General features: G+C 34.9%; 1 protein-coding gene across 2 annotated transcripts in view; it reads right to left on the reverse strand.

Moving 5' to 3' along the window:
• Positions 1-738: 738 nt before the first annotated feature.
• lrrk1 (leucine-rich repeat kinase 1) overlaps positions 739-14,319 on the reverse strand; it is a 78,130-nt gene continuing 64,549 nt past the window's right edge. The window contains exons 30-34 of one of the 2 annotated variants that reach the window (XM_026267017.1): positions 11,784-11,901; positions 10,616-10,732; positions 6,684-7,564; positions 2,934-3,035; positions 739-1,327 (exon numbers count right to left, since the gene is read on the reverse strand). In XM_026267017.1, the coding sequence (XP_026122802.1) occupies positions 1,150-1,327; positions 2,934-3,035; positions 6,684-7,564; positions 10,616-10,732; positions 11,784-11,901 (1,396 nt within the window). In that variant the 3' untranslated portion in view covers positions 739-1,149. The remainder of the gene's footprint in view (positions 1,328-2,933; positions 3,036-6,683; positions 7,565-10,615; positions 10,733-11,783; positions 11,902-14,319) is intronic. The other variant, XM_026267018.1, reaches the window with a different exon arrangement.

The following is a 14,319-nucleotide window of genomic DNA, read 5'->3' on the forward strand; positions in this document are numbered from 1 at the left end:
ATTCCGAGTTTACACACTGCAATTCTGACTTTTTTGTCTTGTAATTCAGTTTACGTCTCACAATTCTGACTATTTTGTCTTGTAATTCAGTTTACGTCTCACAATTCTGACCATTTTGTCTTGTAATTCAGTTTACGTCTCACAATTCTGACTTTTTTGTCTTGTAATTCAGTTTACGTCTCACAATTCTGACTATTTTTTCTTGTAATTCAGTTTACGTCTCACAATTCTGACTTTTTTGTCTTGTAATTCAGTTTACGTCTCACAATTCTGACTATTTTTTCTTGTAATTCAGTTTACGTCTCACAATTCTGACTATTTTGTCTTGTAATTCAGTTTACGTCTCACAATTCTGACTATTTTCTTGTAATTCAATTCTATATCTCATAATTCTGACTTTCCTTATAAGAGTTTACATCTTGCTATTCAGATTTTTTCCCCACAGAAATCTGAACTTACATTTCGCAATTCTGACTTTTTTCACTCAGAATTTCTATTTCTCAATTGACACTTTTATTATCAGAATTGCAGGTTTAAATCTTACAAATTTGTATTTTATTTATCTTTTTTCTTCTCATAATTGCAAGAAGAAAAACAATTTGCTGTGTTTATTTATTCTATGGTGGAAACAGGCTTCAATAGAACCCTTAGACTCTTATATTGCAAATGCAAATGTTTGTTTGTAGTTTGGGAGTGTGTTCTTCAGGTCAGAGCAGCATTAATGCATCAGTCTCTTTAATAAAAAATGCAGTCAATTTATTTATAATTTTCTGTTCAGCATATTTACAGTTCAGTAACAACTTTTTACACATGCAGCATGAGATTTAAACAGTCTATAATAAATAACATTAATTCTATATAGATGAAACGCTCATATTATTTACAACAGAAACTACACAACCAGATCAAACCAGCCTGCATCAGATTCCATCACTACAGCAGAAAAGAACTACAGCAGATACTTTATATATATGAAATGTGTATGTGGCCAAGTCCTGCAGGATTGGATTTCCTCAAGTCCATATACAGTATGTGTGTGTGTTTGTATGTATTCCCTCCAGTTGGTCCCGTAACCACACTTAACACCTGTATCTGTGTTCTCGGTCTCTCTCTCACACACACACACACAAGTGTGTGGCGTTTACACAGCTACCTCCTTTTCCTCAGACTGCTCTCCAAGCGGCCGAGCTCCTCGTAGCCCTGGTAGAAGAGCTCGAGCTCACGGCCTCCCCAGCTCCTCCAGACAGCCAGGCACCAGGCCATGTTTTCTTTATGGAAGCCGCACACAAGGGTGTCCTTTGCGACGAGCGCCGCCTCCATCAGAGTCCTGAGAGACGGACGAGAAGAAGAAAATAACCTGGACTCTTCGCAGAACTGTCATAGAGGAGCAGTCACAGGCCTGAAAGCCTCGACTGTGTGATGAATGTGTGTTTGTGCTGAGAGCCGGCACGGACAGAGACCAGTAACATTTCAGAACAACGCTAACTTCAACTAAAGCTCCCTCTGAAAACCTACACAAACACAGCCATTCACATTTTCTTCAGAGAGGTTGTGATTATTAAGACTTAATTGAATTATTTATGCGTTTTATCATTCTGGCTGCTTCTCAATACTGTAATTGACGATTTCCTTGATTTCTCACTCCACTGTCCTTCAGCCTGTGGCCTGGAAAGCGATCAGACGCTGTCATAATGAAGGATGTATCACTTCTCTAACTGAACTGTGAGAAGATGAGGAACAGGGAGAATGGAGGCCTCCAGAGGAGATGTGCAGAAAGTCTATACCTGACACTCCTGCCTCTTTAAATTTATTACAATAGTGGGACAGGTTTTACCTTTACGACTGAAATAAAACACATATTTAAAAAAATTTAAGATTTTATGTACTTCAGGTCAAATTTTTGTTCGGTTCAGTTTAAAATAAATAAAAAATAAATAAACCATAATAAATTATTTAAATGAAGGAAAATTACATATACATAAGCTAGATCAAATAATTTTAATAATCAAATAAAGAAATGCCTGTGTATAATGACCGTTTTATATATATATATATATATATATATATATATATATATATATATATATATATATATATATATATATATATATATATATATAAACACGCACACACATAATAAATATATACGTGTGTGTATATACAAATTTATGTCATATTTAGTTAGAATAGAAATAAAAAAATAAAATATAAATAGATGGTAATTTAAAATCAAGTTACAAAAAACTAAAATATAAAAAACAATAATATAAAAAATATATTTCATATATATCTAGTTTAATTAAAGTAATGTTAAAAACAAAATAAATAAACCATAAATAAATAAACGATTTACAAAGTAAACAAATATATAAACAAGCCCACATGGACGATCAGACAAAAATCTCAATGCACAAGAAATCTGTGTAACTTGAGGAATCAGTGCAATTAATTGGACTCAGATGAGAGCTTTAGACTGTGTTTGTAAAGGACTTTTACGAGGGTTTTGTCAGCAGACTAAATGAGGGTGTAAGCGCACTCTTTAATGTGTTCATGTGAAGCTGCTGGGCTCTTATGAGACACATGTCTGCTGTGTGTGCTTGAAATATATCAGGTTTATGAAAAACCGAATTACAACTGCTCATTTTAGCCATCTTTATTGTAATGCAGATCATTTAATCTGTTTTTAATCCATTTTTATCAGTTATTCTACTATATTTTGCTATATAATGCAAGCAGCCTTAAATATTAAGATTTGATTGGCTTTCGACTAGCAGAAAGAGTGCTTTGAGAGTTTTTCTCCTCAAAAATCAATGCAGAACTGGTCTGTCGAATCTTTCTGGGCTTGATTTCAGTTTGCTACAGGCGATCAGTGTCACGAACTGTGTTGAATCATGTGTGGTAATTAATGTGTGACTGGTTGCTGACACACATACCCGTACTCGGACACTCCAGGAGGCGTCAGCACGGCGATCACACGACCCCTGAGCGCACCCGCCTGCTCCTGCACCTCGATCACCATGATGTCTCCTCCACGCCTGACAAACACACACACACACTCTCATTATACACTACACTGTCACGCAAAAAAACTGAAATAAAAACTCATTCATAGCTAGCTAGTTTAAAATAAATGTAATTTTTTAAAATAAAATTACAAATTTCTATTGAAATTGTAATAATGTTTTTTATAAATAATCCACACATTTAGAAATAGTTTTAAAAAAGGATTAAATAGTAATAGTTTTTTCCACACAATATAAAAAGTAATGTTCATTTTACATTTACCATTAAAAAACTATGTATAGCTAGTTAAAAAATAAATAAAATAAACATTCATATAGATTCATAGTCCATTTTTGTTGACAATATAATATTATATAATAATATAATTATTATATAATATTATATAATAATATAATTATAATAATTATAGTAAATTTTATGTTCCTCACAATTAAATCAAACAAATAAAATAAAAAACAATAAAATAATAAATAAATAAAAAATTATGTAAAATTAGTCAAATAAATAAATCTAAATTAAATAAAAAACAATGCATTTAAAAACAGATTAAGCATATTTAGTGTATTAGTAATTTTTTTTCAACACAATATAAAAAGTAATGCTATCAATGTAAATAAATAAACCAATTATATATATATATATATATATATATATATATATATATATATATATATATATATATATATATATATATATATATATATATATATATATATATATATATATATATATATATATATATATTTACATTTTATTTAGTGAAATTAAAATAAAGCTTAAATAAATAAAATAATATGTAAACAAATCTTAAATGTTAATAAAAAATTAAGATATTAAAAAAATAAATAAATTGCATAACTTACAAAGAATAACAGTGTATGTTGCTTTATCAAGATTTACTGAGCATGTTTTAATTAAACAAAATCCATCCACATAAGTGCAGATTCCTGATCTGGTTCTGAATTTTCCTTTCATCAAATATATGTCTGTACATCTATTTCTCCATCCTGGAGGAGTTACAGAGCACAAAAAAAGGAAGGAAACGAGGATGCTCTAATAAGGAATAAAGACAGTGAACAGTCCTCTCATTTACATTGAGTTTCTCTGTCTGATGAACAGCATCTCCCAAATGACTAAAATATATTTAAAGCCACAAAAATATATTTCTGATCAATTATTTTCCATAAAATTTCCAGTCATTTTTTAACTCACAGAATAATATCTAAACTGAAGAAGAAGAAAAAAAGTTTATTCTTTCTGTGCTGGTTGTTTAGTTGGCTTAATTATGAGCTAATGCAACAATTCTTGATCCTTTTTTTTTTAACGTAATTTCATTGCACTCAACCCACTTACATTTGCAGAATGAACGTCTACTTAATCTGCACAACTGCATGAATAATTTTTGTCAGCATTAACTGAAATCACGCTGGGAGGATTTGTGTTTATAATAATAAATCCTGAACAATATTGTCCGCTGAATTATTCTTTTTTTGTTTCGATGAATGCACACATCGGAAGCTCCTTTTATAAATCATGTCCTTATGTTTCTCCTGAGATCAACATGAGCGCACCTGTGTGACCTGATTGCTCTGCGGTGTTTGGGTTACAGAGAATAAAGTCCAACGCCTCCTGAGACTCACATTATAATGCATTTCTATTCATGAATAAAACATGGCCATTTAAATGCGCACTCCAGAGATAACACTTCATTCTGCCCTTGATCCTGTGTTTAAACTCTCTTTAAACTAATGTTTAATTGATGCAGGACACGTCCCTTTGCTGCTCCCAGAACAGTATTTATCATAGTCTGAAATCAATGACAGATCTAATTCTACATAAACAACTACAGTCAGACAGTTTTAGGCCCAAACTAAGTTCAGAAGGACCTGCTATTGAGATGAAAGCACTGCAAACCCTGCTCTAATACCAGCGGTGACTGATGCATGTCCGTGACACCTGCACGCACACACTTTGGCTGTAATTTAATATTTTATAAGCTGTCTAACATGCTTCCTTTACTTTGAAGTTTTAAAGTTGTCATGAAACTGAAGTTTCAACCAATATTACTATTGTATTGAGACATACTGTATTTCCAAGCGTAATGACTACGAACACAAGAAAAGATTATGAGGTCTAAAAGATATATTACATTTGGTTATAAGATAAAGTAATGCGCATTAAGAAAATAAATGGGGTCAATATTGATTTTATACTGACTGTAACATCAGATGTTGTTCTAACTGCTTGTAAGTTGTGCTCAAAGTTTGTTATGCTGTCTGTTAGTTCCACAATTAAACCAAAAAACTGTCAAAATGATCAGATCAACTAGTCATGAAAAGTACTGATTGTAGCATTATATCTACTCCTGTTGCATTTGTACTACTGGTCAAACTATTTTTATAATGTTACTGAAGATTTCCATTTAAATAAAAAAATGCTGCTCTTTTGAACTTTATTCATCAAAGAAACATGAAAACCACTAAATATGAATAATTTCCACTAAAATATGAAGCAACACAACTGATAATAATGAGAAATGTTTCTCGAGTAGCAAATCCTCATTAGAATGATTTCTGAAGGATCACGTGACACTGAAGACTCGAGGAATGATGCTGAAAAAAATTCAGCTTTGATCACAGGAAAAAAATACATATATATATTCATATAGAAAATAACTAGGCTACTTTAAATTGTAATAATATTTTACAATATTTCTGTTTTTATTATATATGTCCTAAAAAAAAAAAAATGAGTATAGCCTGGAGCCAAATAGTAAAATTAGACTGATATAGATTTTTTTTTTGTGACCAATAGAGATACAGTTTATTTGCAATAAAAAAATAAAAATAAAATAAGCTTAATTATCAAGAAAAATATCAGTATAACCATCTATCGGTGGATATCTGACAATAGAAAAATGCTTAAATATTGGTAAAACCTCAAAATAAGAGGCATTTTAAAATCAATATCGGATAACTTTGGAAAATGCTTAAATATAGGTAAAAATACCAGTAAAACAGATTATCTGATAAAAATACCAGATACCAGATTTTGAAAAAAATTTCCACCAACTGCAAATATATGAATGATAGAACACCATTTACTGCAAGAAGAAACCTTTTATAAGATATACATGTTTTTCTGTCAGTTTTGATCAATTTAATGCATCCTTTAAAAACAAAAGTATTAATCTTGTTAAAAAAAATGAATAAAATTAAATAGAAGCGTATTTACACACTGATTATAATAGGTGCATTTTCAAGAGTTTTTGAAGCGCCCCATTATGGATTTTTGAAACTTACCTTTCATGCAGCGTGTAACACAGCTCTAAAGCCTGGCTCACACTACAGGAGTTTTAGAATCATAACCGATTTTGAAATCTGGTTGCAGCACACAGATGAGGAGAATCTTGGAAGATCATCTTCCCTCAAATATTAAACATGCACACACTACAGGATTTGAACATCGTGGCACATCACACACTGCAAGATATCATTAAGATTATCATGCCAGAGGGAGCGCCTCATGATCTCACGCAGCAGATCGTCACTTTTTTTTTTTTTTTATAGCTTTTTGCAATCATAACGTATAATGGGGAACTTTAAATTAAATATATATATATATATATATATTTTTTTTTAAATAATAATACATCATACCTGGGCACCCAGATGGTGCTGTTGACAGGAATGATGTTCAAAGCCTTTAGTTGCTCTGGTGTGTGGCTTTGAGATGCTAGTTCTGGATCTGTTGCGCTCCTGGATGCAAATGCTTCCGGTGAAAGTCTGTCTGCCTCCTCGAAGTCCGTGGATAAAAGCATGCTGCTGGAGCTGGTCAGAGAACTGAGGGCTCCCGAGCTGGAGCGCTCAACGTGAGGGAATTGGCCAATCTGATCCAGCTGCTCCGAGCTGAAGCCGGAGGACGTCATGGAGCAGTAATCCAGAGAGTCCTGCTGGCACAGTATCTGCGTTCCCGCGTCCTCACGGTGTGTGACCGTTACCTTCAGCGGCTCCAGGGCGGCTGGAAGAGACTCTTCATCCATGTCAGGATCAGGGGTCATAGGGGTCATGACCCCAGCCGGCCTATGCACGGGGAACACATCCCGCAGTGGGTTGGCGTCGCTGCAGTTGTACGTAGCACAGATCTGGTAGCTGGCGGCGTGATACATGAGGAGCGTGTTGGTGTGATCGTCCAGACACCAGACGGCCTCGTCGCTCCAGCAGCTGGCAGACGAGACCATGGACACCAGGCAGGACGGTGGCAGATACGGCTCGAGGCGGCGGATGGGCTGGAGCGTCAGGCTGTCGATGACCAGCACGCCGGGGCCGTTGGTGTACCACACTTCTGACCCGGTGCACACCGGCACGATGTTGCGCACAGCATATGGTCGCTGCCGAGGGTCCGAGTCCTCCATGTTCAGCAGATGCTTGTTGATGGTGTGCGAGCAGATGTAAGTCTCACCCTCCACGGGCATGTCGTCCACCAGAGAGTAAACCACCATGAGACCATCAGACATGCCAGCAAACACCTGTGGACGAGACTAAAACACAAGTGACAAAGTAAATTAATGTTATATGTGACCCTGAAGCACAAAACCAGTCTTATATATTTATATTTGTATATTTGTAGCAATAGCCAACAATACATTGTATGGATCAAAATGGTCAGTTTGGTGCCACTATGAATGAAATGCTGCATAGTTCAACACAAGATTTATGAGTTCCATACTGACAACTAATGTAGATGTAGATGATCTCTAGTTGAAAGGGTTGATCCACATATATATATTCTGTTGTGATCTATCCTGATGAATTTAACTTCTAAATGGCCTGGATGTTGGAGAATTTACACAAATAGAGAGCATCATACTAAAACCATATACATCTTGTCAAACCATATGCATAATGTATTCTCTGAATATTTTAGTTCGCCTCCACAAGCATTTTTGTCCTAGTGCCATATCTCAAAGAGTTTCCACCCTGAAACCGTCTTGACAGTCCCAAACCAGCTGTGTGCTCCTTTCCTGATCTCCTCGACTGCTTTTGACATCTAGTTTGTCAGTGACCCACAGCGGATGGACGATGGGAACAGAGGGCACTTCAAAGGGAGCGAGGCTCGTATAAGTGTGTGTTTGGAGAAGCGAAGAGGATTGAATCTGTCATTGGGACGTCCGCTGAAGCGAGGGAGATTGGGAACACCTGGACGACAGTGACTTCAAACGCGAGAGGAACTGAAGAACTGAGGAACTGATGGAACCTGCCCAATTACCTAAAATATCAAGCCTGCTGTTCTTACCTGGCCAACAATTTGGTCTGCTTTGCTTGTTTTAGAGGGTTTTTTGGCTCTTGTTAGCTGTTTTTGAATACTTAAATGCATAGTTTAACCAAAAAAATTATTTTGCTGAAATTTGCTTCACCCTCAGGACATCCAAGATGTACTGTAGATGAGTTTGTTTTTTCATCAGATTTGGAGATATGCAATACATGAATTGCATTACATAACTTGCTCACCAATGGATGCTCTGCAGTGAATGGGTGCCGTCAGAATGAAAGTCCAAACAGCTGATAAAAACATCACAATAATTCACAAGTAATCCACACCACTCCAGTTCAACAATTAAAGGGGTCATATGATGCGATTTCAACTTTTCCTTTCTCTTTGGAGTGTTACAAGCTCTTGGTGAATTAAGAAGATCTGTGAAATTGCAAAGACTAAAGTCTCAAATCCAAAGACATATTCTTTAAAAAAAGTTAACACTCGTCCATGTCCCCCTGAAACGGCTCGTTCTAACACGTCCCGACATACTGTATCTACGTCAGTATGTGATAAGATTTGCGTAACACCGCCCAGATGTTAATGCAAAGAAAGAAGGCCTAACAATTTATTCTTGTTGTAGTATTGTTGTTGCCACCGCTGCCATCTCGTAGAGATGCTGCGTGTTTCACTGTGAAAGCAAAACTACTTTGTTTGGCCTTCCAAAAGAGGACGATATCTGCTTCATCATGCATTGAGATGATCCAAGCAGGTTGCTGAGGAAATACATCAACTCTGCACTGTGGATCGCTGAATCAGCTTTCACTGTGGATGAAGCAGCGTCCAGCCCGGGGTCGTCACATGCGGCAGCTGCAAGACAAAGGTACGCTCCTTCGTAGAATCCGCCGACAGCGCCGTTCTCAAGCTGTCCACCTCTGCTTTCTCAAGCCGGGCTGTGGCTCACTCAAGTCACGAGTGTGATGCTGTTTGAGATGTCTCATCGCATCAGCCAGACAAGGCTTAACAATATGTTAAGAGGCGTAACATTTCCGTCTTGCGCTTGAGGCATTTGGCCAATCACAGCATAACTCGCTTTTCAGAGAGATGAGCCTTGTGAAAATGTATGCGTTTCAGAAGGCGGGGCATAGAGGAGAAACAATCATGTACAGTTCTTTTTTTTTTTTTTTTCTTAAATTGCATAAACACATTTCATTAAACCAAATACACAAAATAATGTTCTTTTTAGCAGCATCATATGACCCCTTTAAGATCTTGAGAAGTGAAAAGCTGCATGTTTGTAAGAAACCAGTCCTTCATTAAGACGTTTTTAACTTTTCTATTCTATTCATAATATTGCTTTCTCCAGTAAAAAGCAATCTCATCTGAATCGGGAGAGAAATACGCACAGATCAAGCACCTTTTATAAATGAAAACAGTCAAAAACATCTAAAGAACAATGTGGCAAGATTTTGAAGTGAGAGACAACAGGAGATGGACTTTTTCATTTAGCAGACGCTTTTATCCAAAGCGACTTTCAAATGATGACATCGAAAGTGATCAAAATCAACAAAACGGCAATGATACACAAGTGCTATAACAAGTCTCAGTAATCGTAACGCAGTACACATAGCAAGTTTTTTTTTAAATCATATGATAAAAAGAAAACAGATAGAATAGAAAAAGAATAGAGCAATCTAGTTTTAGAGGCCTTTTTTTACGAAAAGTTTTGTTTCTCATCCAACACGTGAGAAGCTGAGCTGAACAACCCTTCACTTTCTACGGTTGAGCAGGGTGCGGACAGGTACGCTCGCACAGCTTCAGTGAGCGCAGGAAAGGGGCTCTTATTTGTGCGCCAGTACACCAACAGCTATCTGTGACTCAGACACTTCCATTATGGACTCATAATTTGTTCAGAAGCAAAGGTTTATATTTAAAATGCCATATTCATGGATTTGTTTCTTAAAAACACACAGCTTTCACTTGACAGGACATTAATTAATGGACTGGTGTGGTGTGGATTGCTTGTGGATTATTGTGATGTTTTTATCAGCTGTTCGGACTCTCATTCTGACGGCACCCATTCACTGCGGAGCATCCATTGAGTAAGTCATGTAATGCTAAATTTCTCCAAATCTGTTCCTAATTAGAAACAAAATACATCTTGGATCAGTACATTTTCAGCAAATTTTCATTTTTGGATTAACTATTTCTTTAAGATTTTTTTTAATATATATATATATATATATATATATATATATATATATATCTAAACCAAGAAACAAACAAACATACAAGAACATGATCAACATGAGCCAGACAGCAAGGCTGGGACACTGACCTCTTTCCTGGCGGGCAGTAAAAAGAGACAGGTTACCACAGCCGGACAGGAGAGCACTTTCTGCGGGTGACTCAAGGGACACATCTCTTTCAGGCTGTAGATAAAGACTTCCTGTTCCTGCAGAAACAGCAACAAGGTATCAGGATAACCATCTCCATTCATTTGCCGCGCTCACTTACAAACAGTGATGGGAATCGAGAAACACATATTCAGAACCATTTTTGGGACTTCTTACAGGGAGCAAATGAATTTCTGGAATAAGACTGAATCTGTGCTGCATTAAAATGCACATGACTTTTCTTGGTATATGTGCTACTTCAGATGGTTTTGGAGAAAAGACGGTGGTGGTTGCAATAATAATAATAAAAAAAACAATTCCCCATAAAAAAAAAACCCATACCATCAGTTCTTTCTTCCTTTAAAATTACTAAAAGATTCAAGGAATTGAAATGGTTAACAAAGAACCAAATTTGTAAATTCATAATCCACATTCCTTCTTAAAAAATAGCACACCATATTTACTTTTTTTGAGCAATGTTGCTTGTGCACTTTCCCATTGAGAATAGGTAACAAATCTGGAAACAACTGAACAAAACAACACAAACCAGACTACAAATGACAATGAATTTCCAGCATCATTACTCCAGTCTTCAGTGTCACATGATCCTTTAGAAATCATTCTGATATACTGATTTGATGCTTAAGAAACATTTATTATTAAGTTGTGCTGCTTCATATTTTTGGGGAAACACAATACATTTTTTTCAGGATAATTTCTTTTCAATCATTCTTTAAGCATTCATTAAAAAAAATTATTGTGTAATATTATAATTGTCTTAACTGACATTTCTTTCAAATTTAATGCATCCCTAAAAATAATAGACGACACCAAACTTTTGAACGGTAGTGTCTACATGATGAAACCTCATCAAAACCTCCATTTTTGAGTTTGGGAGCACGGACATCTGTTTGATCAGGAAACCTGTCTGAAAATGGTCATTATTTCTGCTATTCTGCTAATGGTGGATAAATTACACACAAAACTTGTGCAACAAAGTTTTTTGGTTGACACAGAGTTACAACAATCTATTGTGAGAAGTGAACGCTCTCGGCGTTTATACATTAGTTGTGTTTTTCTGATAATGTTGGGACTGACAGCTCAAAGTACCTCAGTGGCCGTCCACAAACTGTTTTCCATCTTCATTTGACAGCTCAGACGTGTTCCTGGACACAACATCCGCTTCACCTCAACCTGCCCCTTGGCCAAGTTTACCACTGTGTAATTCCTGCAGGACACACACACACACAAACATAAATGATGTGCCTGTGGGACACAGTAGTTATGAAATCCAATCTAAGTGATACTATTTTTCTGTGCTATTATGATTACTAAAACTTTTAAAAACATTTTTGTAAATGAAAAAAAAAGCTGAAAATAAATAAATGAATAAATATAAAAATAAGTCTTTTAAAAACTTAAATGTTGAATGTTAGAAACTTGAAACTAAACAAAATGTAGAAATATTGCTTTGTCAACTAACTGAAATTTTTAACCGAGGTTTAAGTCAAAGCACTAAATTTACAAACCAAACTGGAAATAAATAAAGACTAAAACTTAAATAAAAAGTAATAATAATAATAAAAAAAAAATTAAAAGAAAGAAAAATAAGAAAATTGTGAGTGGTGCTTTTCTTGGGGTTATTATTGTTAAGCAAAAATAAAACAATTAAATACATTTATGCAAACATAGGCTGAAATAATATAAATATTAGACTTTAAAACGAAACAAAAAATTGTCTTGAAATAAAATTAAACCTAAATATGAATAAAATACAAATGTGGAGAAAATGAGTGATGTTTTTCTAAGGGTTTGATTAAAAACTCATTTTAATTAGAAATGACACCAAAATTAAATAAGCATAAACTGAAGCACTGAAATTACAAACTGAAAATAAAAACAAAACCGGAAATAACAATAATAATTAAAAAACACTAATTAAATGGAGAAAATCATAAAAAGTACTAAAAACGCAATTAAAATATAAAACTAAAATTGAGTCCTAGAAATATTACTTTTAACAGTAATAATGAGGCTTGACGCCACTAATACACACAAGTATTGTTCCTCCTGGCTGTTTTGTTCTTTTGTACAAACACAGCGTGTGGTACAAAGCCAAATGATTTCAGAGCAGCGTATGATTTATGACGAGTCTTTAATCTAAACATTTATTACACATTACGCTGTTATGCGGCAGTCAGTGTGGGCCGGTTTGCAGGTTTATATTTTCTGCTAATTCATTTGCTGAACAGTGATTCATTACTTGAACACAGAGTCATTTATCTGACGGTGCGCTGTGACAGCCCCCAAATGATTCAATCCGTCACAAACCACGGACGCTTCTGATCCAGATACCCCAGCGAGCTGTTTATTGTGCTTGCAGTTTTTTCCCTTTGGCTTATGAAGTCACAATAATCAAATTGGCAACGTCATACTTGGACAAATAAAGACTGTGGTGATAAAGTGATCCGGGACGACCTCACACTAATGTACTTAAAATATAATTTACAGGATACTGCTGGTAGGCCGTCCGATGATCAAGGGGGCCATTAGATTGCAAATCCCACATCCAGCTTTTACTGCCTGCTTTGTGCCAATTATTTGATGTCTTGTTTGCTTCCCTGCTGAAAAGAAAATAGCTTAAACCAGCTGGAATTAGCTTTGTCTCCTGGAATGGTTAGAAAGCCTCACTAAAGGCGTTAGGGCACTTTTAGGGGTTGTGGGCACTTTTCAGCTAAACACCAGTTCGCTCAGGACGGGAGACCAATTTAAACCAATAAGGACCAGAAAAACATTAGTTTGGTCTCTCAGTCCTTTCATTTTAGGCTCTTTTTGGCACTTTTAGCTGGTCAGGCCGCTTCATAAAGATGAGAGATCAAGTGAAACCAGCTAAATCCATTTTAAACCTGGTCAGGCTGGTTCCAGCACGGTTTCCTCTCTTTTTACCAGTCAGTTTCATGGATTACAGGATAAGGATTTTTTTTTCTACATACACCCACTACACAACACCCACAAACATCAATTTCTATCCCCCCCCCCCCCCCCCAAAAAAAAAAAAAAAACTTACAGAAATTGGAAATATTGCCTGAAATAAAATGTTTAAGATTAAGTACTCAAAATGAAATTAAAAATAAAGCAAAAAAAAGAAAAAACATTAAAAACTATACATGTATATAACACACCCAAAATATTAAAATTAAAAGCTAATTCACAATATTAATTATTACATAAATATGGCATTAATATATATATTTTTTTGTTGTTAACTGAAAATTTTGATTAAAAAAGAAAGAAAAGAAAAGACAAGAAAACAAGAAAAATTAATAAAAATGAAAATGCACATCAAAGCTACATTTAATAAAAAATACAGTAAAAACAGTAATACCGTGTAATATTTTTCCAATTTAAAATAACTGTTTTCTACTGGAATATATTTTAAAATGTAATTTTTTCCTGTGAATTAAAGTGGAATTTTCAGCATCATTACTCCAGTCTGCAGTGAAAACAGATGCTTAAATTTTTTGTGGATCCTATAAAACATTGTTCTTTTTTTTTTTTTTTTACAGGATATTTGATGAATAGAAAGAATATTGAACATTGTTTATATGAAATCTTAATATTTTGCTCTCAAAAATAAAAATGTCTA

Source organism: Carassius auratus, chromosome 7 (genome assembly GCF_003368295.1).
Source record: "Carassius auratus strain Wakin chromosome 7, ASM336829v1, whole genome shotgun sequence".
In the NCBI taxonomy this organism is placed as follows: Eukaryota; Metazoa; Chordata; class Actinopteri; order Cypriniformes; family Cyprinidae; genus Carassius; species Carassius auratus.